We start from the raw sequence: 27,414 nt of genomic DNA, 5'->3' as shown, positions 1-27,414 counted from the left end.
GGATGCTTGGGCGTGCGTTGGTTTATGATGCTAACGGTAGTCCCGCTAGGTGGGGAAATTCTTTGGCGAGAGCCCTTATGTCGATAGACTGTACAGGTAGATCCAGGGTATCTACACTGTGAACCTCTTCCAAGTAGAATTGATTGCCATTATGTGGATTGGCAACCGTAAGCGTGACACGTTCCGATGCATTTTCTTCGCGTGTTGTATCGTTGGTCCATTTTAGGCACAGTGGATCTGGAACGCCTTTTAAGCCGAGCTGCTTAAAGACCTTGTTGTCGATGAGCGTTAGTGCCGATCCATCATCTAAAAATGCAAAAGTGTTAGTGACTTTCGTTTTATTGATGATTTGTATTGGAATGACACGGAAATATGTTTAGCCAGACTCTCTGCATCGCTGGGTGTGCTTGCCCTCCGGCGTATGCACGTTGGTGACCATAGCTGGCCTGTTTGGGCTACTGGATTTCGCAGCCTCTGGTATTGGCTGCATATAGTGGATCAATGGGTGATGTTTGTTTCGGCAACCTCGTATGCCGCAAACCTTCTCACGTTGGCACTTTTGGTGATGACGGTTTAGGCATTGTTGGCAGAGCTTGTGATTTTTCAGAAAAAGACATCTTTTGTTGATGTGGCGTGGCTTTGAACGCTGGGCAGCTGTGTATTTTGTGCCCAGGTTCGTTACACACGACGCACGTAATTTCCATGACCTGCTCTTTAGGTGCCTCTGTGTGATAATTTAGGCTTCCGCTCTTCTTATGGTAAAGCGGTGATGTTACCTGGCTTGATGCTTCAGCTATGTCGTAGATCCATTTGCTAAAAGATTCCATTGATGGTATCTTAGTGTCTTTGGGAAACATTGCCCACTGCAGCTACAGTTGTGTGGGGAGTTTCTCTAGTAGCTCTTGTACGAGCATTGGGTTCTGCATGTAACCTGTGAGTCCACATGCTTCCATCGTTGACTAGATGTTTCGTACACACAGTGCGTATTCGATAAGTGGTTCAAGGTTATCTTTTATTGCGGGTAGTTGTCGCGTTTTTTCCACTAAGTTGTGCAAAATATGCTCTGGCCGACCGAAACACATACGTTATGTTTGTATGATTTCAGGGACCATTGCTGGTAAAAGGAGTTTGGATTGAACTAACTCACGTGCTTTTCCCTTTAGGCTAGCTTGCAACCGCATAAGATTTTCTGCATTCGTATACCCAGCGATTTCCGTACTTGTCTGAAAACTACTGTAGAATAGAGGCCAGTTCTGAGGATTGCCATCAAGTGTTGGAAGCTCTTTCGGTATCGCTTGACGGGCTGCAAGTTGTGCCGCGCTTTGCATTGCTGTGTTTAGGTCTGCGTCCATTCGCACTTTATTTTCTGGATAGTACGATGCAGCCCTGTTTTGAGTATTCGTAAAATTCCAGGGTGCCATCGGCGTAGCACTTAGGTGCGGTTGTTCGCGTGTCGTAGCATGTTTAGTGGTTTACCACTGTTAGACTAATATATAGAATTAATCTGTAGAATTAATTTATAGAATTAATTCATGGCCTATAGTTTATAGAATTAATTATAGAATTAATTCCTGGCATAATTTATAGAATTAATTATAGAATTAATTCCTGGCGTAATTTATAGAATTATTGAGTTTGGCGCTAAGGTTCGATGTTTTAGCGGGCCCTCAAGAAACACTTCACTTTTCACGTGATACTTCATATATTTCTTCCAGGTGTTTTCTTATGTGTGTATGGTGAGCGAGCGAGTCAGTAGTTGAGACGCTATAAATTAATCGCCCCTAGTCGCGGTTGTAACCGAACCGTTCTGTCCGCCGCTTAGTAACAAGCATAGAACCTAACATGTAAGCTTAAAGCGCAAGATGCAACGGTTAATTTCCCAGCACGTAGGCTGGCGCTTAAGTATAAGTATGAACATGAAAGATAATGAGTGATATGGGTTAACCCATCGGTGGCTGCGTTGGGTCTGCTGGGCAGTCAGTGGATTTCGGCAGCAACAGGTATTGTCAGGTTTTTGTGCTATTTTTATTTGATCTCTGTCATAACATTCCGAATGTGATAGTCTTTCTGATAATTAAGGTGTTTTCATTTTTGGCTTTGTAAATGCAATGTATTTACAAAGTCCGTAAGATGGTGAGCCAATTAAGGAACGAAATGGTCTTAATGGTGTCCCTTCTTTATGTATTTTTGGTAGTCCACATACTCTTCGAGAGATTGCCTTAGTTGTCATCAGTCTGTTCTTTTCAATCTTTGAAATAACACCCATCTTATGTAGTTTGTACAATACTATGATATTGTACAGTACTATGATATTGGAAGTGCATTTATACAGACCTCTAGCTGGAAACAAAAAGGGCAATCACAAAATCTTTAAAGATTTATGTAAATCGTTAGAAATCAAAACAGATAACTGAAATTAGGAACGATTTTGAAATAAACGCAACGTAAATACAAGCCCTTTTTTCGGATCGAAAACGACAACACCCTTTAAGAAAACTTCAAACATTATATTGAAATAAACCGAGGTAAACAAACAACACACTACAAATCAAAATTCAAAAAGAATATCAAAGAAGCTAACTTCGGCTATGCCGAATTTTATATATGATAGAGTGGTCCGATCCACAAGATTTTCTGGTAAAAACGGCAAAAAAAAAAAAATTTAATTCCCGATAGCTTTTAAGAGGACTGAGTAAAACGAATACGCTCGAACGGACAGACGGACATGCAGAATCTAGTATAGAGGACAAAGAAACTAAATTTAAAAATTTCCTTTACACACGACAAACAGAACACCAGCGGATTCTTAATTTACGCAGGTACACCTCTTTATAATACTCAAGCTAACAAAGTAAAACAAATACACATTATAGCTTTCTGCTCTCTGACGTGACGGTCGTGTTTTTGCATAGCTCCTGAGTTTTTATTAATATTTATTGTTTTTTCTCAATTTTTAATTGTGCTTAGTTTGTTTACACTTCCGCTGGTGTTGTTCGCTTGACTCCCTTGTGTTTTATTTCCATAATTCGCCAAATTAATCAGTTAAAACAGTTTTTTTCTCTTTTTCGTGATTAGTGTTTGGTGCATTTACATATTTTTTTTTTCTTTTCTTTCGTCATTGCTTCTGCAGTTGCTCCCCTCATCGCCCCCATCATACCATCAGTGCTAGTGGCTTTGTTGTTCTCTCTGCTTTGTGCTTGTGCTTAGCTTCTCTCCCGCGTAATCACTTTTGTAAGGCCGCCTCTCAAAGCTCGGCTTATAACTGTTCTTGCACTCTCTGTTGTGCTGTGCACTCTAGCTGTCTCTTTGTTTTATTTGTAATTATTGATTATTTTATCAATAATTATCTTTGTGCTGTGAATTTAATTTTTCTATATATTCTTATATATATATAATTTTTTTTTGCCTTTCTTTCGGCTTTTCAATGGCTTGTTGTCTACCTAATTGCAAACATTCTGATCGTTTTGATGATCAGTACAGAGCAATATCTTGTTGGCTCTGCGATAATCTTATTCACTTAAAATGTGCTGGCCTTAATGGCCGCGACTACGACAAATTTTCTGGTTTGTCTGTTTCTAAGCCTGAGCTTGGCTTAATGCGCTGGACTTGCCCATCTTGTGCTAGCCAGCAGCTTGATTTTAGCCGTATGTATAGGGATCTTCGTTTAAGGTTTCTTTCTTTAAACAAACTGGCCAAACAGCTGTCAAACGAGTGTGACTCTAGCGTTCAATTATTGTCGCAATTCAAATTTGTTCCATCTTCTGAGAAATTGCACAAGAAATGTACCCTTGAGTTGCCTCGTAAGCAGTCGCCAGCTCTCTCTATTACTTCCTCTCCGATTTTACTTTCGCCTACACCATCTTCTTGTCCCTCTTTATGCTCTTCTTTTCAGATTGAAGTACCCATTACAAGCCCTGGTGTACCTCAATCTATCCCTCACGGGAACTCTGATCAATCACAGGATCATGCCGGCTCTCAATCACTTGCGGATCCCAATGCTCCTCCGCCTCCACTAACTGTAGTGCCTCATCGCAAACAATTATTTATTTCTAGGCTTGCTCCAGATACTTCTGAGTCGTCTGTGGCAGCTTACATTGGTAATATTTGCCCTGCTAAGGTTTTAATTCAAAAGTTTAAGTTTTCTAGGCCTCGCGAAATCTCCTCTTTTAAAATTACAGTACCAAATGAGTACTTCTCAGCTATGGTTGACCCTAATTTTTGGCCAGAGGGCCTAGTTGTACACGAGTTTGCGCCCAATAAGCGCTCTCGTCCGTTGCCTGTCCACCTTCCTACTTTATCTTCTGCTTCAAAAAACTAATAACGTCTAGTCTTTGCATTCATTATCAAAATGTAAGAGGACTTCTTACCAAGCTGTCGAACCTTTTCTGTGATAGCCAAACCTTTTCGGCTGACATATTAGCTTTCTCTGAAACTTGGCTTAACTCCTCTGTTTTAGATAATGAAATTCTTTCTAATAATTTTATTTCTTATAGGCTTGATCGTGTTGGTCGTCGTGGCGGTGGAGTACTCATTGCTGTAAACTCGAATCTGTCTTCAAGTGTGGTGCCGATTGATCTCCCTTAGGTGTTGAGTTTATTTGCGTCGAAGTTACATGTTCTAACTTTAGCCTATATATCTCTTGTTCATATATTCCTCCAGCTTCTGATATCATGATCTACGTGCACCATGCTGATGCTTTACGAACTATTTTTGGTCGTCTTAAAGATCGTGATGTTCTTATAGTTTTAGGTGATTTTAACTTGCCTAATATTTCTTGGCTTGTTGATGATAATCTATCTTTCTTAATTCCTTCATCTCAACATGTTTTTCTTGATAGCCTACTTGAATGTCCACTATATCAGTTGAATTCTTTCCTTAACTGTTCTAAAAGAATCCTTGATCTTGTTTTTGTCTCTGATCCCACTGTTAGTGCTGTATCGCAAACACTGCCACTAGTGAAACCTGAAGATCCTTATCATCCTACCATTGAAGTTACTATTTCTTACAATTCCGTTACTAATTTATTTAAAAACATTTCAAATTCTCGTCGTAGATGTTTTCGTAAAACAAATTTCAATCTTCTTAACAGCCTTATTTTCTCTTTTGATTGGTCGTTTCTATTTGAGTGCTGCGATATAGATTGTGCAGTGAAGTTTTTCTATTCTGCTCTTAATTCTCTAATTGATAAATGCGTTCCTTATGTGAATGTCTCTACCGTCTCCAGCTCGCCAGTCTGGTTCACACGTAGGCTCTCTAATCTTCGCAACATTAAATCGAGATATTTTAAAAGATTTAAAAAAACTGGTTCGCGACTTGACTATGCAAATTATTGTATAGCTAAATCTCAATTTTGTCTTTTAAATACTCAATGCTACAACAATTATCTCGTTCGCTGTAAGGCTGAATTTTATAATAACCCCAAAAGATTTTACAACTTTGTCAATTCCAAAAGACGCTCTAATGTCCTACCTTCCACCTTCAGACTTAACGATCAGTCTGCTAATAATGATTTAGATATTGCAGATCTGTTTGCTAAATTTTTTCAGTCGACATATTCTACTACTGCTTCGGATCCCACACCCTATCCCTTTTCAATCCCACATTTAAATTGTATGTTTTTTCCCAGTATTACTGAAGACTGTATTCTCTCTAGCTTGTCATCTATGAAGTCTTCCTTCGTTCCCGGGCCTGATGATATACCTAGTTGCATCCTTAAAATGTGTTCGATTTCCCTATCTAAGCCTTTAGCTCGGTTATTCTTTATATCGAGTGAGACTTGTAGATTTCCTGATATTTGGAAGGAGTCATTTATTATTCCGCTTTTTAAAAAGGGTTGCAAATCGGATGTTTCCAACTGCCGTGGCATTGCCAAACTTTCGGCAATACCTAAACTGTTTGAGAAAATTATCTTCCCTTCAACATCTATCCAGATCCACTATTTCTCCTTGCCAGCATGGTTTCATGAAAGGTCGTTCGTCGCTTACCAACCTTTTAGAATTGACTACCCTAGTACACCATGGCTTCCGTAAAAAGTGTCAAACTGATGTTATTTATACTGACTTCAGTAAGGCTTTTGATACGGTTGATCATTCTTTGCTTCTCGCGAAACTTAACATCATGGGTTTTTCACCAAAATTATTGGGTTGGTTAAAGTCGTATCTTATTGGCAGAACCCAAAAGGTGTCTTTTCGTTCCTCGATATCTAAAACTGTTCGAGTTACGTCAGGTGTACCCCAAGGCAGTCATCTGGGCCCACTATTATTTACATTGTTTATAAATGATTTGCCTTTGGCCTTGGCTCATTCACGCGTGCTCATGTTTGCGGATGACGTCAAGATTTGTTATTCCTATAATGATCCTTCTTTCCAACAGTACTTGCAATCAGATCTCGATGCGTTCTGTGATTGGTGCCACGTTAATAAATTACACCTTAATGCCTCTAAATGTTCTTTTATGACTTTCAGTCGTTTGTCTCCCGCTCCTAGCTCATTACTCTATTAAGTCTGTTCTGTTAGATTGTGTTCCATCATTCAAAGACTTAGGCGTTATGTTTGACCCTAAACTTTCATTTAATGTTCATATTTCTTCAATTGTCAACAGACCAAGCAGCCTTCTCGGCTTCATTAAACGTTGGGCCAAAGAATTTGATGATCCCTATGTAACAAAGGTTTTATACACTTCGTTAGTTCGCCCTACTCTAGAATATTGCTCGCCAGTGTGGAACCCGCAATATGATGTTCACCAGCGTAGTATTGAATCGGTACAGAAGCAATTCCTTAAGTTTGCGCTACGCGGTCTAAATTGGGACCCGGGTCTTCGCCTACCTTCTTATTCTGACAGACTTCTTCTTATTAATCTTCCTTCACTTTATAACCGTAGGCTTGTTTTTGGCATTCTCTTTCTCCATAAACTAGTCAACGGCGAAGTCATTTCTACGAATTTACTAGATACGCTGTATTTTTTGTGTTCCCTCACGTCGGACCAGAAACTTTTTTCCTATTCACCTTAGTAGATGTCTGACTAACTACTCTCTTCACGAACCTCTTCGTGTTCTTTGCCAATCTTTTAACAACCTTTCTCACCTTATCTCTCCTCATCTTTCTGTCACTTCTCTTCGCGCTATACTTTTTAATCATCTACAGCGAAACCAATGAAAATATTCTGGACTTGGATTGGCTGCAACTCATCCCTGGCCACATTGGCTGTGAATCGGGGCATAGCTGGCACCTTGTGCAAATAAAACACCTCCACCGGGCTGGGGATGTTTAGTTGTATATAAAGCTAAGCTACCTTCTTCATTTAATTACTATCTGTCTTTAGCTTAAGCTTTTTCGTCGACTGCTGTGTTAGTTGACGTAAATAAATAAATAAATAAATAAATATATAAATAAACAAGCCCCTTTAATTAGATCGAAAACAGAAGAAATTAACCAAGTTGACAATAAAGATTATATTGAAACAAACCCAGGTAGGCAAACAACACACTACAATTTGAAATTCAAAAAGATAAAGAAAACTTTACTAATTAATTTCAAATATACCTATTTCTACTCTCATCAATGGTACACTCGACGCATAATCAAAGCATTGAAATTAATCCCATAAAGGCATGTAATTGATATCTTGTATTCAATACAGGAACCATGGATTTACCCTCAGAATTCGAGTATCAATATTTAACTGTAAATGTAACCACTTACAGCAGTCAAAATAAAAATGTTGTCGCGAAATGAACGGTATAAAAATATAAAAAGAAATAACCCAACACATAAATATCTTTTAGGGACCTTAGACCAATACGATATGGTCAGAAGTTAAAAATAAAGTACTAGTTGATTAAGCTGCTATGGTTATCTTGGTGAAACCGTCATCCAGTGAGAATATTTAGTCAACTCAGGCGACCAATCTCTCAACAACAAGGAATCTGGTCAACTTGGCGACTACTTTCTTTGCACGCTTGCGACATAGTATAAGCCTTAGCGAGGGCACAGATTTATGAGCATTCCACATCAATCTGGGGTCCCGACTAAAACATCGCAATTGATTAACTTGGCAATCATTACGTAGCCAACTGGGCGACTAAAACGATTTATTGGAAAACTATCATGGTTTTTCGCAACGGGGTAGCAGTTCGTACCTATTGAATGAAAGTTTATTAACTAGGCGATCACTTTCTCAAAAAAATTTTACAATTTGTGTCAACAAGGCGACCAAATCATAAAAAGTTATATTTATGTAAAATAAAGTTTGTTCAACTCATAAACTCTGTTGCATTCCCTGGCGTCAGCAATCACTGACCTAGTTTACTCGGTCAGTAACCCAGGTAGAACGCACGAGTATACATACGAGTTAAGGGTGGTATTTGATGTATCATTGAAAAATTAAACCCAAGGCATCTGGGACAAACAGTACCTTGTGTGCTTTTTGCGAAAAAGCAAAACATAAACTCTTCCAATGTGAAAAGTTCAAAATCAAATCCGCAGCAGAGCTGCTTAATTGGGTGCAGAGACACAAATTGTGTGTCAATTGCTTTAAGCCGTATCATATGGCAAAACATAAGAAAATGTTGCATTTAGAAACAGGCAACTAAGTTGCTACCTCTGCTTCTGCAGCTTCGGGGTATGGAGTTGGCAGAAAATATACCATGTTGGCAACGGCCAAGGTAATGGTAAAAGGGATCGATGAAAGGAGAGGAGAATTTCGAGCACTCCTGGATAGCGGCTCTCAAGTAACTCTCGTCTCATAGACACTGGTAAAGAAGTTATCGTTCAAAATTAACGAGACTCATGAGTGGGTGGTCAACCACAGATAAGCAAGGCCATAGTAAGCTTGGTTGTAAGGTCAAGATGCAAGTTCGCAATGCTAGTTGAGGCATTTGTATTGCCACACATAATAGGTGACCAACCCACAGAACAAATAACGCAGAAAGTCACATTACCAGACAACATTCAATTAGCAGACCCAACATTTGATAAACCAGGAAAAATTGATATGCTGTTGGGAACTGATGATTACTATTCTATACAGCTACCAGAAAGAAGACGGGGTAATCGATTCCGTCCAACATTACAAAATTCAGAGTTTGGTTGGATTGTTGCTGGCAAAATTAATATGTCAACGTCAGCCGCAATCACATGTATGGTAGGTATGACGAATCCAGAGGAATCTCTAGAAAGATTCTTGCACACTAAAGCCAATGAAAAGGTACAGGAGTCAGTAGAAAATGTATCGTGAAAAATTCTTCCTTGATAACCTACACACGTCGGCGGACAATCGACTAATTATAAAGCTTCCATTTGCTGAAGAGGCTTCATCTCTTGGAAAAACTCGGCAAGTAGCCATAAGAAGATTCATGTCATTAGAGCGGCGAATGAGCCCTGACATAAAAAAGGAGTATGTAAAATTTATGACAGAATATAAACAGCTTGAACATATGAAGCAGGTAATGGTAGAACAAATTTTATTTATTTATTTATTTATTTATTTATTTATTTATTTATTTATTTACGTCAACTAACAGAAGTCGACGAAAAAGCTTAAGCTAAAGACAGATAGTAATTAAATGAAGAAGGTAGCTTAGCTTTATACACAACTAAACATCCCCGGCCCGGTGGAGGTGTTTTATTTGCACAAGGTGCCAGCTATGCCCCGATTCACAGCCAATGTGGCCAGGGATGAGTTGCAGCCAATCCAAGTCCAGAATATTTTCATTGGTTTCGCTGTAGATGATTAAAAAAGTATAGCGCGAAGAGAAGTGACAGAAAGATGAGGAGAGATAAGGTGAGAAAGGTTGTTAAAAGATTGGCAAAGAACACGAAGAGGTTCGTGAAGAGAGTAGTTAGTCAGACATCTACTAAGGTGAATAGGAAAAAAGTTTCTGGTCCGACGTGAGGGAACACAAAAACACAGCGTATCTAGTAAATTGGTAGAAATGACTTCGCCGTTGACTAGTTTATGGAGAAAGAGAATGCCAAAAACAAGCCTACGGTTATAAAGTGAAGGAAGATTAATAAGAAGAAGTCTGTCAGAATAAGAAGGTAGGCGAAGACCCGGGTCCCAATTTAGACCGCGTAGCGCAAACTTAAGGAATTGCTTCTGTACCGATTCAATACTACGCTGGTGAACATCATATTGCGGGTTCCACACTGGCGAGCAATATTCTAGAGTAGGGCGAACTAACGAAGTGTATAAAACCTTTGTTACATAGGGATCATCAAATTCTTTGGCCCAACGTTTAATGAAGCCGAGAAGGCTGCTTGGTCTGTTGACAATTGAAGAAATATGAACATTAAATGAAAGTTTAGGGTCAAACATAACGCCTAAGTCTTTGAATGATGGAACACAATCTAACAGAACAGACTTAATAGAGTAATGAGCTAGGAGCGGAGACAAACGACTGAAAGTCATAAAAAGAACACTTAGAGGCATTAAGGTGTAATTTATTAACGTGGCACCAATCACAGAACGCATCGAGATCTGATTGCAAGTACTCTTGGAAAGAAGGATCATTATAGGAATAACAAATCTTGTCGTCATCCGCAAACATGAGCACGCGTGAATGAGCCAAGGCCAAAGGCAAATCATTTATAAACAATGTAAATAATAGTGGGGCCAGATGACTGCCTTGGGGTACACCTGACGTAACTCGAACAGTCTTAGATATCGAGGAACGAAAAGACACCTTTTGGGTTCTGCCAATAAGATACGACTTTAACCAACCCAATAATTTTGGTGAAAAACCCATGATGTTAAGATTCGCGAGAAGCAAAGAATGATCAACCTTGTCAAAAGACTTACTGAATTCAGTATAAATAACATCAGTTTGACACTTTTTACGGAAGCCATGGTGTACAAGGGTAGTCAATTCTAAAAGGTTGGTAAGTGACGAACGACCTTTCATGAAGCCATGCTGACAAGGAGAAATAGTGGATCTGGATAGATGTTGAAGGGAAGACGTAATAATTTTCTCAAACAGTTTAGGTATTGCCGAAAGTTTGGCAGATTTACAAAATTTAATGTTTGAAACAGCGCATATTCTAGAGTACACGATATACGGCTGGGCCCCGGTGGATAGCTCTCTGCTTGGGCTTGAGCGAAACATGTCCTGGTGTCGTATGGGCCACTACTTCGCATTGTACGCGTCGAAGTCCAGATAATATAAGCTACTCGAGAATAAAAAAGAAGAGAGTGACAGTTTGATCGAATATTTTTATGAAATGAAGAGTTTGGCAAAAAAGAGCACATTAGATAATGAAAGTGTTATAGAGTATATAATAGAGGGTATACCAGATTCGAAGCCGAACAAGACTGTGTTGTATCAAGCCAAGAATTTTAGAGAATTACGAGAAAACATGGAAATGTATGAGAAAATTTCTACTGTGAAAGTCAAAGTGGTCTAAAGTGCGGAGGAAGAAATCACATAGCAAAATCTGTAAAGAGAGCGAGTTTAAGTGTTTTAAATGTAACCAACCAAGTCATAAGGCGAATCAGTGTAGAATGCAGGGAGCAGAGTTTAAGATAAATGGTCAAAATGCCCAGCAATTTTTTAAGAAGACTATTGATCGAGTGGAGAAAGAGTACTATATCCCAAGTTTGCTGAGCAAAGTAGAGGTAGTGGTGAGGTCCTGTAGAGAATGTGTTGTAAGTAAGGCTAAAGAGAATGTGAACAAGATGCAACAGGAAATCGTTCAATAAAGATCGAAAATCTGCAGTCGGGTATAAAGTGAATGAGTGGGGGGAGTTAGGAGATGGAGATGGTCCGAAATGTACTACCACCGTGGCGGAGTATTTGAAAATTTTATAAATTTTATCCAGGACAAAGTAGAAAGTCACCCCCTTACGATAAAATTATATATATATCTAGAAAAACTATTTTTAGAAAAAAATCAATAGGTAATACATGAATAATAGGGAATAGACAAGATACACATAAGAAATACATGATCCACATGATATATACATATATACATAATTATAAGCAAGCAAGAACAAAAGAGAATCAATAAAAAACAAGCAAGCATCGTATGTGACTACAATTTCGGCATAGCCGAAGTAAGTTCATTTGATATTTTATTTTGTAGTAAATTAATAAACAAAATAAAGTAAAAACCAGATGTCCAGTGCGTGCGAATCGAATCTCTTTATCTCGGGGACTCGTTAACGAAATTTCATCCAGTACAAAGTTGAAAGTCTACACTTATGATAAAATTATATATTTATGTGGGAAATGGCATTGAGAGAAAGCAGCCCAAAGTGATAGAAGAGAAGAGACAAATGCGTAGTGGCCGAATATTCTAGTAGTAGTAGAGAGAGAAGGGCATAGGATCGTTATATAAGTTGAGAGAGAGCTGTTAAAGAGGCCGTAGATCAGGGCCCGGCACAAAGAGAGCGCTAGAAAAATGTAGTTGTATGTGTGCACTTGCTTGTCTGCGTGTGTTGCTTTACACTGCGCAAAATGAAAGTTGACAAAATTTTGCCTCAAATCATGAAAACGAGTACAGCAGCTAAACTGATGCAAGAGAAAGATAGAAAAACAAAGTAGCGATCAATTTTTTCATGTGTCATCTCTCAACAAAGCGACATAGACCTGCTTGCGTCGAAATGCTGAGGAAAACTAAATCCATCTTGATTTTTTGTGTGAGGACTTCGGCAGCCGTTCGGTTACACGCATACGACGAGCCGAACGTGTTCGTCCCCCCGGGGGATATGAGTGCCTGGCTCTGCCGTAGATTTATTCGCAAAGAGACTGTCAACTGAGTCGCATGTCAAGGTCCATAAGTAGTCCAGTGTTATTTCTATAAGTGTGTTTAAATCTTAACAATATATTGAACTCGATTGTCATCAAATAATTCAAATATTAATAAATAAATAAATATAGTAACGATCGTTAAATCAACACTACATTTTTGGAGGTTCGCCCGAAATATTGTTTAAAGAAATTAACAAACATATGTACATATAACACTGCGTGAGTGAAAGAGACAACAAATAAAGTTCTTCGAAGTGACAAAGGAAAAACTTTTTGTGTCGGCATCATTGTGTAAGAGCAAGCGAGATAGGCTGTGCTAAATTTGTTGCATAAAATCGTTGGTGCCCAAATACGATACGACGCAGATACTACACGCACGAGCATGTTTGGTAACGGACGGCGATCAGTGAATCTTTCTAGAATCAAGAGGTAAAACGTCAGCCGAGGCAGAGGCAAAGCTGGACGTAGCGCGAGGCAAAACGTCAACAGAGGCAGAGGCAACCCGTTAGCAGAGGCAAAGCTGGACGTAGCGCGCGGTGAAACGTCAGCAGAGGCAGAGGCAACCCGTTGGCAGAGGCGAACCGTTGGCAGAGGCAGAGGCAACCCGTTGGCAGAGGCGAACCGTTGGCAGAGGCATCCCGTTGGCAGAGGCAAAGCTGCACGTAGTGCGTGATAAAACGTCAGCAGAGGCAGAGGCAACCGTTGGCAGAGGCAAAGCTTGACGTAGCGCGAGGTGAATCGTCGGCAGAGGCAGAGGCAACTCGTTGGCAGAGGCAGAAGCTGGACGCGGCAGGGACAAAACGTTAAAAGAGGACAGACAACCTGCTGGCACAAATTAAACGAAGACTTCGTGGGACAGGAGCGGACTTGGGTAAATTTTTGGGGACTATATGTAGATACATAGTTCTTATATTAATTGAATTTACTAAAACTAACCTTAGCATTAATTATTGGTATTGAAAAAAAAGAAGAAAATATTGTAATATGTAGCTTGACGAGGTTATGGCATTGAGTCGCAGATTTGCGAAATAAGTTGGCCGAATTGAACCTAAGCACAGTGGGAAGAAAACGTGATTTATAGAATAGACTTCTTACTCATTACGATATTCAAGACCAAGATAGCGAGGAGGAAGAAGTAGAACCAGTAGTTACAGTTAGAGGCGAATTGCCCACAAACAATTTTAGTCGAACTTGGTACACCTTAAAAGATGTTGAGGGCAGTGTATCCTATTTTCCCGGCTCAGGTAGTCCCGACATTGATTCGTGGGTGCAAGAGATAGAAGAGTGTGCTATAACAGTACAATGGGACAAGTTACAGACCTTTATATACGCCAAACAGTTGTTAGCTGCGGCAGCTAAATCATTTACTCAGTCAGGAGCAAAGATTAATCAGGGTAAAATAATTGATACATCTAAAAATCGGAAATGTTATGGTTGCGGTGATACATCACATATCAGACGAGACTGTCCAAAGAACGATCAAAAGTGTTTCAAATGTGGTAAAGTAGGACATCGAATGGCACAGTGCAAACCAGAAAATCCAATTAAATACGAGAAAAATTCAAACGTGGTAGAAAATGAAGATGTAGTAATACAGCCGTCAAGCGAATTTACTCCGTCAGGGTTAGAACTTATGTAAAGACATCGTATATTCTAACGTTATATTTAAAGGACTCGTAGATACTGGCGCTGGTTTATGTCTTATACGAAGAAATATATATTTTATGATTGGATCGGAACCGTTATTAGGCGGAGCTAGACACTTAACAGGAATTGGCGACAGTAAAGTGTTGACTTTCGGTAGTTTTATAATACCAGTGGAAGTGGATGGTTTAGTTATGAACATAGAATTCCATGTAGTGCTAGATCAGGACATAAGTTTTGATGCTATAATGGGTCGAACGATATTGAACACTGTCAATATAAATGTAACAGCAAATGGAACTAAGTTTGCTATGCGCAACGATATAGAAGTTTGTCGCACCCATAGTATGCCAAAGAGAGAACAAAATGAGTCAGATATTCAGTGGGCAGGAGAGATTGGAAATATCTTCATCACAAATGTTGAAGACAATAATAAGAGTCTAGACATAAATCTTTCGCATTTGAACCATTGGATAAAAGGGAAAGTAGAGAAATTAATTCGAAACTAACAGCCAAAAAGAAATGAAAACGCACCAGTAAGCATGAAAATTATATTGAGCGACGAAATACCTGTGTATCAGCACCCGAGACGTTTAGCCCTTTGTGATCAGGAAATCATTGATAAACAAATTCAAGAATGGCTAGCAGAGAAAATAATTAAAACCAGTACTTCTGAGTACGCGTCTCCAGTTGTTTTAGTCTCGAAAAAGAATGGTCAGAAGGGTTTATGCTGTGACTACAGGAAATTAAACGAAAAGATGCTTCGTGACAACTTTCCCATGGCTCATATGGACAGCGTTTTAGAAAAGTTGCAAGGTGCCAATATGTTTTCAACTTTAGACTTAACAAACGCATTTTTCCATGGATCGGTAGTAGAAAGCTCTCAGAAATACACTTCTTTTGTTACTCAGAGTGGACAATATGAATTCCTGTATGTTCCTTTCGGTATTTCAAATTCACCAGCTGTATTTACAAGATTCATAATGGTTGTGTTACGATATTTGATTAAAGCAAACGATTGTGAAGCGTGCAAACTTTGGAGCAAGATAGACGAACTGGAGAAAATGCACCAAAGAAATCAACAGGCAAGGCGGCAACAACAGCAGATGCAGCATTAAAATGTTAAACAAAAAAATTTTTTTAAATTTAATAAAAAAGAGTGGTTATATAAGCAACATTGTGGTAAGAGGCGATTTTGCGCTGCCACAATAAATCAATTTAAATACACAACAAAAAAAAAATAAATAAAAATGAAAAAATTAATATTTAACATATATTGTTTACAAATTCCTTTTTTTTTGAATAAGTCTATCACTCGAATCAAAAAGAAAAAGCGAAATAAAAAAAAAAAAAAATTTCATATCTTTAAAATATACAATACACACAAAAAAAAAAAAAATTTATATGAACATATATAATTCAATAATAAATTCCAATCAGCCTAATATACCCCAACATACCCTAAATAAGAGCACATGTCCAATATGTGCACTCAAAAGTGCACAAACAACATAAGCACAGTTGTAAAGCTTGCTGCGATCAAAGCGAGCATCTACAAAAAAAAAAAGTTCAACAAGCTCAAGTAAATTTCACAAAGCTTGCAAGCACACATACAGCTTTCTGATCGCAGCAAGCTCCACAAGATCAAAATTGTCAATAACGAAGTCTAAATACCCTATAAGAAAACAAACAAAAATTTTTTTGGAAACAATTAAATATTAGAAAATTGAATTTTAAGCACAAAACACAAAAAAAAAAAAAAAAATAGAAAAATCAAAATTTTGTATACAGAAGAAAAAAAAAATTAAATATTAAGAGAACAAAATTATTTTAAGGGAATTAAAACCAAAAGCGCTAGAAAAATGTAGTTGTATGTGTGCACTTGCTTGTCTGCGTGTGTTGCTTTACACTGCGCAAAATGAAAGTTGACAAAATTTTGCCTCAAATCATGAAAACGAGTACAGCAGCTAAACTGATGCAAGAGAAAGATAGAAAACCAGTAGTTACAGTTAGAGGCGAATTGTCCACAAACAATTTTAGTCGAACTTGGTACACCTTAAAAGATGTTGAGGGCAGTGTATCCTATTTTCCCGGCTCAGGTAGTCCCGACATTGATTTGTGGGTGCAAGAGATAGAAGAGTGTGCTATAACAGTACAATGGGACAAGTTACAGACCTTTATATACGCCAAACAGTTGTTAGCTGCGGCAGCTAAATCATTTACTCAGTCAGGAGCAAAGATTAATCAGGGTAAAATAATTGATACATCTAAAAATCGGAAATGTTATGGTTGCGGTGATACATCACATATCAGACGAGACTGTCCAAAGAACGATCAAAAGTGTTTCAAATGTGGTAAAGTAGGACATCGAATGGCACAGTGCAAACCAGAAAATCCAATTAAATACGAGAAAAATTCAAACGTGGTAGAAAATGAAGATGTAGTAATACAGCCGTCAAGCGAATTTACTCCGTCAAGGTTAGAACTTAAAGACATCGTATATTCTAACGTTATATTTAAAGGACTCGTAGATACTGGCGCTGGTTTATGTCTTATACGAAGAAATATATATTTTATGATTGGATCGGAACCGTTATTAGGCGGAGCTAGATACTTAACAGGAATTGGCGACAGTAAAGTGTTGACTTTCGGTAGTTTTATAATACCAGTGGAAGTGGATGGTTTAGTTATGAACATAGAATTCCATGTAGTGCCAGATCAGGACATAAGTTTTGATGCTATAATGGGTCGAACGATATTGAACACTGTCAATATAAATGTAACAGCAAATGGAACTAAGTTTGCTATGCGCAACGATATAGAAGTTTGTCGCACGCATAGTATGCCAAAGAGAGAACAAAATGAGTCAGATATTCAGTGGGCAGGAGAGATTGGAAATATCTTCATCACAAATGTTGAAGACAATAATAAGAGTCTAGACATAAATCTTTCGCATTTGAACCATTGGATAAAAGGGAAAGTAGAGAAATTAATTCGAAACTAACAGCCAAAAAGAAATGAAAACGCACCAGTAAGCATGAAAATTATATTGAGCGACGAAATACCTGTGTATCAGCACCCGAGACGTTTAGCCCTTTGTGATCATGAAATCGTTGATAAACAAATTCAAGAATGGCTAGCAGAGAAAATAATTAAAACCAGTACTTCTGAGTACGCGTCTCCAGTTGTTTTAGTCTCAAAAAAGAAGGTCAGAAGGGTTTATGCTGTGACTACAGGAAATTAAACGAAAAGATTCTTCGTGACAACTTTCCCATGGCTCATATGGACAGCGTTTTAGAAAAGTTGCAAGGTGCCAATATGTTTTCAACTTTTCAAACGCATTTTTCCATGGATCGGTAGTAGAAAGCTCTCAGAAATACACTTCTTTTGTTACTCAGAGTGGACAATATGAATTCCTGTATGTTCCTTTCGGTATTTCAAATTCACCAGCTGTATTTACAAGATTCATAATGGTTGTGTTACGATAATTGATTAAAGCAAACGATTGTGAAGCGTGCAAACTTTGGAGCAAGATAGACGAACTGGAGAAAATGCACCAAAGAAATCAACAGGCAAGGCGGCAACAACAGCAGATGCAGCATTAAAAAATTTGTTTAATTTTAATAAAAAAGAGTGGTCATATAAGCACCATTGTGGTAAGAGGCGATTTTTGCGCTGCCACAATAAATCAATTTAAATACTATATTGAAGCCTCTAACTATAGGGGTATCTCAAAATTGTCCGCTATTCCGAAAGCTTTTGAGAAAATTATAACTTCTCAATTGCAACATTTTTGCAGCTCTATTATTTCGCCATCCCAACATGGGTTTGTGAAACGTAGATCTACAACCACTAACCTTTTAGAATTTACATCAGTAATCATCAAGGGGTTTAAAAATGGTAAACAAACTGATGTAATATATACTGACTTTAGCAAAGCCTTTGATTCCGTTAATCATACCCTATTACTTTCTAAGCTGAGCGACATTGGGTTTCCACCCCTTTTCCTTTCTTGGGTTCGTGAATATTTAACAAATAGAAAACAGAAGGTACTTTTTAAGTCTTCTTTTTCCGCTTTCATTCCTGTGACTTCTGGTGTACCTCAAGGTAGTCATCTTGGCCCTCTGCTCTTCACACTATTCATTAACGATCTTCCATCAGTCATTGTTCATTCGCGTGTGCTTATGTATGCTGACGATGTCAAGCTTTGTCTTACTCATAAAGATACAGATTCATTTAGTCGGCTACAAGCTGATCTTAAAAACTTTCAATCCTGGTGCCAGTTTAATCTACTAAATCTTAACACTACCAAATGTAAGGTAATGACTTTTTTTCCGTAACTCTCCCCAACTGGTCACTTATTTTCTAAACAATAGCCCTTTAGAACGTTTAAATAATATACATGATTTGGGCGTACTTATGGACCATAAGTTAAATTTTAACACCCACATTTCCACCACGGTCGCAAAGGCCATGAGTGTCCTGGGTTTCATTAAAAGATGGTCAAAAGAATTTGATGACCCCTATACAACTAAAGTTCTTTTTACTTCGCTTGTCCGTCCTATTTTAGAGTATGGATCTTGCATTTGGTCACCTCAATATGAGTCGCACCAGATTAGACTTGAATCCGTTCAAAAGCAGTTTTTGCTATTTGCTCTTCGTGGCTTAAGCTGGGATCGCAATGTCAATTTGCCTTCGTATTCTAGTAGACTTCTCTTGATTAACCTTCCGTCCCTAACTAACCGTAGAATTATGCTTGGTGTCATTTTTATGCACAAGCTCCTAATTGGTGATATCGACTCGCCTGAGTTATTAGCTCAGGTGAATCTGTCGGTACCATGTAGACGGAGTAGACATCCTTTGATACCTTTATCCCTTAGTCGTTGTTCTTCTAACTATGCTATGCATGAACCTTTTAGGGTCCTCTGCTCTGATTACAACCTTCTATTCCCTGTAATCAGCTCAGAGTTTTCTATTAATATCCCATTTAGTTAATAGATAGCTATAGTATTATTTGTTTGTCTGTTTTTTCTATTGTGTATTTGTCCACGCGATTCGTGCCGTGCGTTATACGGCTGCACCCCTCGGTCGGTCGGGTGGGAGGTGGGCAGTTATCTGCTTGGGCTCGCGCGTAACAGGCTATGTCCTGGTGTCGTAGGGGCCACTTGAACGTACTGCGCATAGTATCGTCAACGTCCGCTACAACTAAATAAGCAATGAATCAAGCAGTAAAATCTTCACTGAGCTAATATACAGTTTAAATAAACAACTAATAAGTATAGCAACAAAACATAATATAAAATTCACAATACCGGTAGATTCGAATCTAGAAGCAACTTTTGAACATCTAGTAGCAAAACACACAGAAGAACCAGCTGTAAAAGATAACCCAAAAGACATTCAAGACATATCAAGTGTAAAAGATAACCCAGAAAACATTCAAGATAATACTCGTACAATAATAATAACAAATATAATAATAATTACCAAAATATAAACCAAAATAATAATACTAACTATAACAATACGAGGAATTACAATAACTATAGTAATAATTATAATCGAAGAAATTACAACAATAGAAATACAAAAAACTAATTATCCTCCTAAAACACAACAAAATAATAATGTCAACAACAATAGAAATACAAAAACTAATTATCCTCCTAAAACACAACAAAATAATAATGTCAGATTTACAAACGTAGAAGAAAATTCGAAAAACTCCGAAAGTCCTCTGATGTAAAAAATCGAACAAATAAAATATATAGTTTAAATTGCAACCTTAATAGCTACATAACTTTAAACTTTGACGATGGGTGAAACCAAATTAAAAATCAGCAACCTCTCAACGGTGCACACCTTCCAAGTAATAGAAAATGATTTTACCATCCCATGTGACGGAATCCTGGGGCTCGACTTTATAAAAAAATTCAATTGCACACTCAATTATTCCACCAACAAATTGATAATAGATCCATATAAATCAAGATATAAAATTATAATCAATATAGGGATCAGTCAAAACACACATGTATTCCATATCCCACATAGAACAGAAAAAAATTGTACGCATTGCAATATCCTCAAACAATAATAACATCTTTATCCCTAATCAAGAATTACACCAGGGGGTATTCGTCGCAAACACTCTTGCTTCTAAGACTAACCCGTATGCCCGCATATTAAATACTAACAACACAGACGTGCAAATTACAAATATAAACCTATTAAATGAAAAACTGTCCAATTATGAAATCTTAAAAATAGACAAACAACATGATCCAAAACATAAATCCACAATAATGAACAAACTAGCACCCCATTTTCCCGACTTCGTGAAAGAACCTCTACATAAATTGAACAAATATCCTCTAACAATTTCTATAAACAAAAATTAAGACTCAAAGACACAACACCAGTCTATACCAAAAACTACAGGATAGCACTCAGTCAAAAAAAACGAAATCAATAAACAAGTGGACAAATTGATCAATGATGATATTATTGAACCATCAATAGTCCGATTTTATTGGTTCCTAAAAAGTCGCTACCTGGCAGCAAAGAAAAACGGTGGAGTTTGGTAGTTGATTATAGAAAAATTAACAAACAACTAGTAGCGGATACATTCCCACTACCCAGAATGGACGATATCCTTGACCAGCTAGGACGCGCTAAATACTTCTCTTGTTTAGATTTAATGTCAGGATTTCATCAAGTAGAATTAGAAGAAAAATCTCGGGACATAACATCATTTTGCAAAACGATTCAAGATTACCCGACTCCCAAGAATGGCGACGAAGCCAAAAGATTTGTAGCATTCTGTAATTACTACCATAGATTCATTCCAAACTTTGCATACCATGCACAATTTATCAATAGATTATCTAGGAAAAATGTAAAATTTAACTGGGATGCAAACTGTCAAGCAGCTAAAAAAACCAATTATTAAGCCCACAAATACTACAATATCCAGATTTTAATAAAAAAATTCTGTATCACAACTGATGCAAGCAAGATCGCATGGGGAGCCGTCCTCAGCCATAGAATCACTGGAATTCATTGTGCGAAGAAAGGTATCATTCTTACGAACTCGAAGTGCTTGCTATAATTGGAGCACTACCCAAATGGCGTGTTTATGTCCTATGATCTCGATTCACCATAGTTACTAATTGTAACGCATTCGCTATGACCATGAAAAAGAAAGATGTTCCTTTGAGAGTTGCTCGTTGGGCTATGTATCTTAAAGATTTTAATTATGTTATTGTACATCGATCAGGTACTCAAATGAGGCACGTCGATTCGTTGAGTCGTTTTGCATGTTTTATGCTCGTTGAGGACACTATTAAACATCGATTAAAAGAAGCTCAGTTGCAAGATGAGTGGACCAAGCCAGTAATTACTCTAGTCGAAAAAGAAAGTTATAAAGACTTCTAAAAAAGAGAACGAGATTCTCTTTAAAGACCTTAATTGTGAATTGATTGTAGTGTCTTCGGCAATGGAACATAAGATTATTAGACTTGCGCATACCCAGGGTCATTTTTCCGTCAAGAAAACGCAAGATTTGATTGAGAAATCATACTATATTTCCGAATTGAGAGATAAGGTTATTCGTGTGGTACATAGTTGTGTGGAGTGTATTGTTGTTAACGCAAAGGCTGGCAAAAGAGAGGGATATCTAATTTCGATAGAAAAGGGTGACAAACCACTTTGTTCTTACCATATTGATCACGTCGGACCAATGGAACTTACAAATAATCGGTATAATTACTTGTTGGTTATTATAGATAGTTTTTCTAAGTACGTTTGGTTGTATCCCACGAGGAGCACAGGCGTAGATGAAGTGATACGGTGTTTAGAAGTTCAAGCAACAAATTTTGGGAACCCAGTACGATTGATATCTGATAGAGGCGCGGCTTTCACATCGCACATTTTCAAAAAGTATTGCGAGGATCACAACATCGTGCATTTATTGATTACCACCGGAGTACCGCGAGGAAATGCGCAGGTTGAAAGGATTCACAAGATTGTTATTCCAATGCTAGCTAAAATGAGTTTAGATAATCCAGCTTCATGGTATAAATACGTAGGGAAAGTTCAGCAAATCATGAACGATACGGCACCTAGAAGTACTTTAAGATCCTAACCGGTATTGACATGCGTAGATCAGAGGATGTAAACCTTAAAGAACTACTCGATGATCTTTTAATCGAAGAACTAGCAGAACACAGAAAGAAAATACGAATGGAGGCAGTTGAAAAAAATAAAACAAATTCAGGAGGAGAACAAGAAGTCAGCTAATCTGAAGAGAAAAGAGGGAAAACGATTCAAAATAAATGATTTGGTTGCTATTAATCGTACCCAATATGGCTTTGGTCTGAAACTTAAAGGAAAGTATTTAGGACCCTATAAAGTAACGGCAATCAAAAATCATGGAAGATATGAAGTAGAGAAACTTGGACAGGCGGAAGGGCCTAATAGGACATCAACTGTATCGGGATATATGAAATTGTGGGGACCGACATTCGGGTCAAATGTACCGTCAGAAGGCCCGAATGTGGGAAATGGCATTGAGAGAGAGCAATCCAAAGTGATAAAAATAGTCCATTGTTATTTTTATACCATACACCCATAGGGTGTGTTGGTGTTTTGATTATATAAAATAAGCTAACATCAAGACAATTAAAATATAGAACAAATAGAAATGTATGTCAATTAAGTATGTAACCCGATTATAGATATCGATGGCTCATCAGTCATAAGTAGGTCTGATATGGTCAGCAGTAAACAATAAAGACCTAGTTAATCAATAAAAACGTATTTTGCTGACCTAACACTATGTCGAACTATGCACTGGTGAGCTCGCTATTTTGTACTATAAAAGAAATGCATTATTCTTAGTAAGATCAGATACCAATTGTAGCTACATCAAGTGTGCATCGCTGTGTCTTTGGCCCCCATCTCTACCTTTGTAATCTCACTCCGAGGTCCACCCAATTTATATGTTGTTTGCGACAACCTTTAGTCACTGGTTTATGTGCTAGTGCCTAGATATATATATAAATAAATAAACATTTAATAACGTCAAGAAACACTAACGTCTTTCATTGAACATTTTGGTGACCCCGACATTGGCGGCTCCAAGTTAAAAGAATAACAGACTTGGTGAAACCGTCATCAAGCGAGAACATTTGGTCAACTCAGGCGACCAATCTCTCAAGAAAAAGGAAACTGGTCAACTAGGCGACACGACACGACAATCCTAAGCGAGGGCACAAATTGATGAACATCTCACATCAATCTGGGGTCCCAACTAAAAACATCGCAATTGATTAACTTGGCAAAAGATTTACTGGAAAACTAGGAGTTGGTTTCCGCAACGGGGTAGCAGTGCATACCCATTGAATAAAAGTTGATCAACTAGGCGATCACCTTATAAAAAACATTTAACAACGATTTGTGTCAACGAGGCGACCAAATCATAAAAAGTTATTTTTGTGTAAAATAAATTTTGATCAACTCAACTCTGTTGCATTCCCTGGCGTCAGCAATATCTGACCTAGTTAACTCGGTCAGTAACCCAGGTAGTACGCACGAGTATAGATTTTGGCATTGATCAGCATTTTTTTTTAAACAAAGAAAAGAAACTAAAAAATTGGTTTCACTGTCGTGGCAGTTATCAGTGTAAAAGAATAGGTATATTGGAAATAAAAATAAAACTATTGTTAAAACACTATTCAAAAGGCAACTTCGATTTATTTCTTATTCTTATTTGTGCTACACTTGACCAATTTTAGGAACGAGTCGGAGCGTTCCCTGTCTTTGACAAAATAAATAAACTCCCATCGGGTCAAGTACTAGTACAGATAAGCAATTACATAAGAATATAAAAGAACATGGAGGATTTTTATAAACAGCAGACAGAACGAGGAGAGGCAATCCAGGCCTTTATTCGGAATAGCAAAAAGATTCTTTCGCCAGGAAAACGAAGCCATCTTATTTCGAGGAGAAACTTGAGCTCCTGGAATACATGTGGGAGAACTTCGAGAAAAGTCATCAGGAGTTGATGGACAAATTAAATAACGTGCCAACTGAAGATGACTACTTTGTAACGGACTATTTCAGCAAAATGAAGACGGTTGTATCTAATATAGTGGAAGATTGGAAGGACCATTTGGCAAAAATAAAGCTAGAGAGACAAGCTCGCCAACGAGAGGAAGAGCGAGTCATGGTCAAACCACTGGTTCGTAAGCAAAGTGCTCTGCTGGAGTCATTGTCCAGGACATTAAGACAAATTGTGCCTGAAGAAAAAATGACTTACAAATCGGTAGTCGACAAATTATGGATGCAAATTGAAGAAATCCATTATGAGATTCATCGGTTAGCTGAAAATCCAGCCGAAGCCAGATATAATATAGCTACGTTTGTGGCCGCAGAAAATACAATGCTGAAATTCTGTGTGGCACCAGCAGAAAATGTAGTAATACAATCACCACCTGTATTGCAATCGATACAATCATTGCAACTACCCAAAATTCCCATTCCAAAATTTGATGGGGATTATCTGAAATGGCAACAATTGCATGACATCTATAAAAAGGCGGTTCATGAGTCAAATGTATCCACGATAGAGAAAATGTGGTACCTAAAATCAAACCTTTCTGGAGAAGCAGAGAGATTGATACGGCACCTGGAATTAACAGAAGCCAATTACAACACTGCTTGGTCAGTGTTGCAGGAACGTTTTAATAACAAACGAGTTCTAGTAACAGCCATACTGGCAAAGCTGTTTGATCACCCAAATGTGGGAAATGACGCAGCTTCTATAAAGAATTTGCATGATAACATTTTTGAATCATTGCAAGCCTTAAAAAATGTCGGCGTCAATATGGAATCGTCAGATGCTGTCATAATGTTTCATATGACAAGAAAATTGGATAGATTCAACCACGCACTATATGAGCAATCACTTTCCAACACAAGGGATCTGCAGGAAGTAAAGGACTTCTTATCCTTCTTGGAACAGCCTTCCTAACATTAGAACCGATTGGGAAACCGAGAAACGAAAATCGCAGCATTGAGAAACCAAGTCCAAGGAAGACATGCGCAACAGCATCTGGGACAAACAGTACCCTGTGTGCTTTCTGCGAAAGAGCAAAGCACAAACTCTTCCAATGTGAAAAGTTCAAAATCAAATCCGCAGCAGAGCGGCTTAATTGGGTGCAGAGACACAAATTGTGTGTCAATTGCTTCAAGCCGGACCATATGGCAAAAAATTGCTCTTGGAGGGGATGCTTTAAATGCGATAAAAAACATAACACAATGTTGCATTTAGAAACAGGCAACCAAATTGCTACATCTGCTTCTGCAGCTTCTGCGTATGGAATTGGCAGAAAATACACCCTGTTGGCAACGGCCAAGGTAGTGGTAAAGGGGATCAATGAAAGGAAAGGAGAATTTCGAGCACTCCTGGATAGCGGCTCTCAAGTAACTCTCGTCTCAGAGAGACTGGTAAAGAAGTTATCGTTAAAAATTAGCGAGACTCATGTTCATATAAATGGAGTGGGTGGTCAACCACAGATAAGCAAGGCGCGAGTAAGCTTGGTTGTAAGGTCAAGATACAACAAGTTCGCAATGCTAGTTGAGGCATTTGTATTGCCACACATAATAGGTGACCAACCCACAAAACAAATAACGCAGAAAGTCACATTACCAGACAACATTAAATTAGCAGACCCAACATTTGATAAACTGGATGGATTGTTGCTAGCAAAATTAATATGTCAACGTCAGCCGCAATCACATGTATGGTAGGTATGACGAATCCAGAGGAATCTCTAGAAAGATTCTTGCAGCTAGACACACTAGAGCCAATGAAAAGGTACAGGAGTCCGGAGGAAATGTATCTTGAAAAATTCTTCCTTGATAACCTACACACGGCGGCGGACAATCGACTAATTGTAAAGCTTCCATTTGCTGAAGAGGCTTCATCTCTTGGAAAAACTCGGCAAGTATCCATAGGAAGATTCATGTCATTAGAGAGGCGAATGAACCCTGACATAAAAAAGAAGTATGTAAAATTTATGTCAGAATATGAACAGCTTGGACATATGAAGCAAGTAATGGTAGAACAAATTCCCAAGAACCATTACTTTATACCGCATCATTGTGTACTAAAACCAGAAAGTACCACCACCAAGCTAAGAGTGGTATTTGATGCTTCATGCAAAACGTCATCAGGAAAATCACTGAACGACATTTTATATCCTGGACCAGTTGTACAGAGTCAACTCTTCTCAATTCTTCTGCGGTTCAGGACACACAAATATGTGTTCACGGCAGATATTGAAAAAATGTATCGTCAAGTTTGGATAAACCCTGCCGAGCAATTCAATCAGATGATTGTGTGGAGAGAGGATCCAAGTCAAGAACTAAAGTTTTATCGTTTAAAAACGGTAACTTATGGAACCACGTCAGCCCCATATTTAGCGACGAAGTGTCTGGAATATTTGGCACTGAAAAACATTGAAAAATTGTCGTCTGGAGCATCAGCATTAAAAAATGACTTTTATGTTGATGATTGTCTCACAGGAGCAGACAGTTTACCAGAAGCCCTGCAAATAAGACAAGAGCTTCTAGAAATCTTGAAACCTAAGGGTTTCAACTTACGAAAATGGTGTTCAAATAGCAGTCAACTTCTAAAGGAAATTCCAAAGGAAGATACGATTGCTGACATCAATCTCGGTGACACACTGGAACAAACAAGTGTGAAAACATTGGGAATCATATGGGCACCCAAAGAAGACCAATTATGTGGAAAGGCTCAAAGATATACAAAAGGAATAACCAGACGAGTGGTGCTATCCGAAGTCGGTCAAATCTTTGATCCTCTAGGACTGCTCGCACCGGTAGTGGTAAGAGCGAAAATGTTTCTTCAACATGTTGCTACCGAACGAATTGAGATGGATGGTGACCTACCGCCGTATTTGGAGAAGCAATGGGAAGCTTACCGAGAGGATGTA

General features: G+C 38.2%; 1 protein-coding gene across 1 annotated transcript in view; it reads right to left on the bottom strand.

Annotated features, from left to right (window-relative positions):
* The window catches only part of LOC137572709 (uncharacterized), a 43,208-nt gene that overhangs the window by 1,187 nt on the left and 14,607 nt on the right, over positions 1–27,414 (bottom strand). The window contains exon 5 of the mRNA XM_068284493.1: positions 36–306. Within this exon, the coding sequence (XP_068140594.1) occupies positions 36–306 (271 nt within the window). The remainder of the gene's footprint in view (positions 1–35; positions 307–27,414) is intronic.

Source organism: Drosophila tropicalis, unplaced genomic scaffold (assembly GCF_018151085.1).
Source record: "Drosophila tropicalis isolate 14030-0801.00 unplaced genomic scaffold, ASM1815108v1 contig_1072, whole genome shotgun sequence".
Classification (NCBI taxonomy): domain Eukaryota; kingdom Metazoa; phylum Arthropoda; class Insecta; order Diptera; family Drosophilidae; genus Drosophila; species Drosophila tropicalis.
Note: the sequence above shows the minus strand (reverse complement) of the source record. Positions and strands in the feature narration are given on the sequence as shown.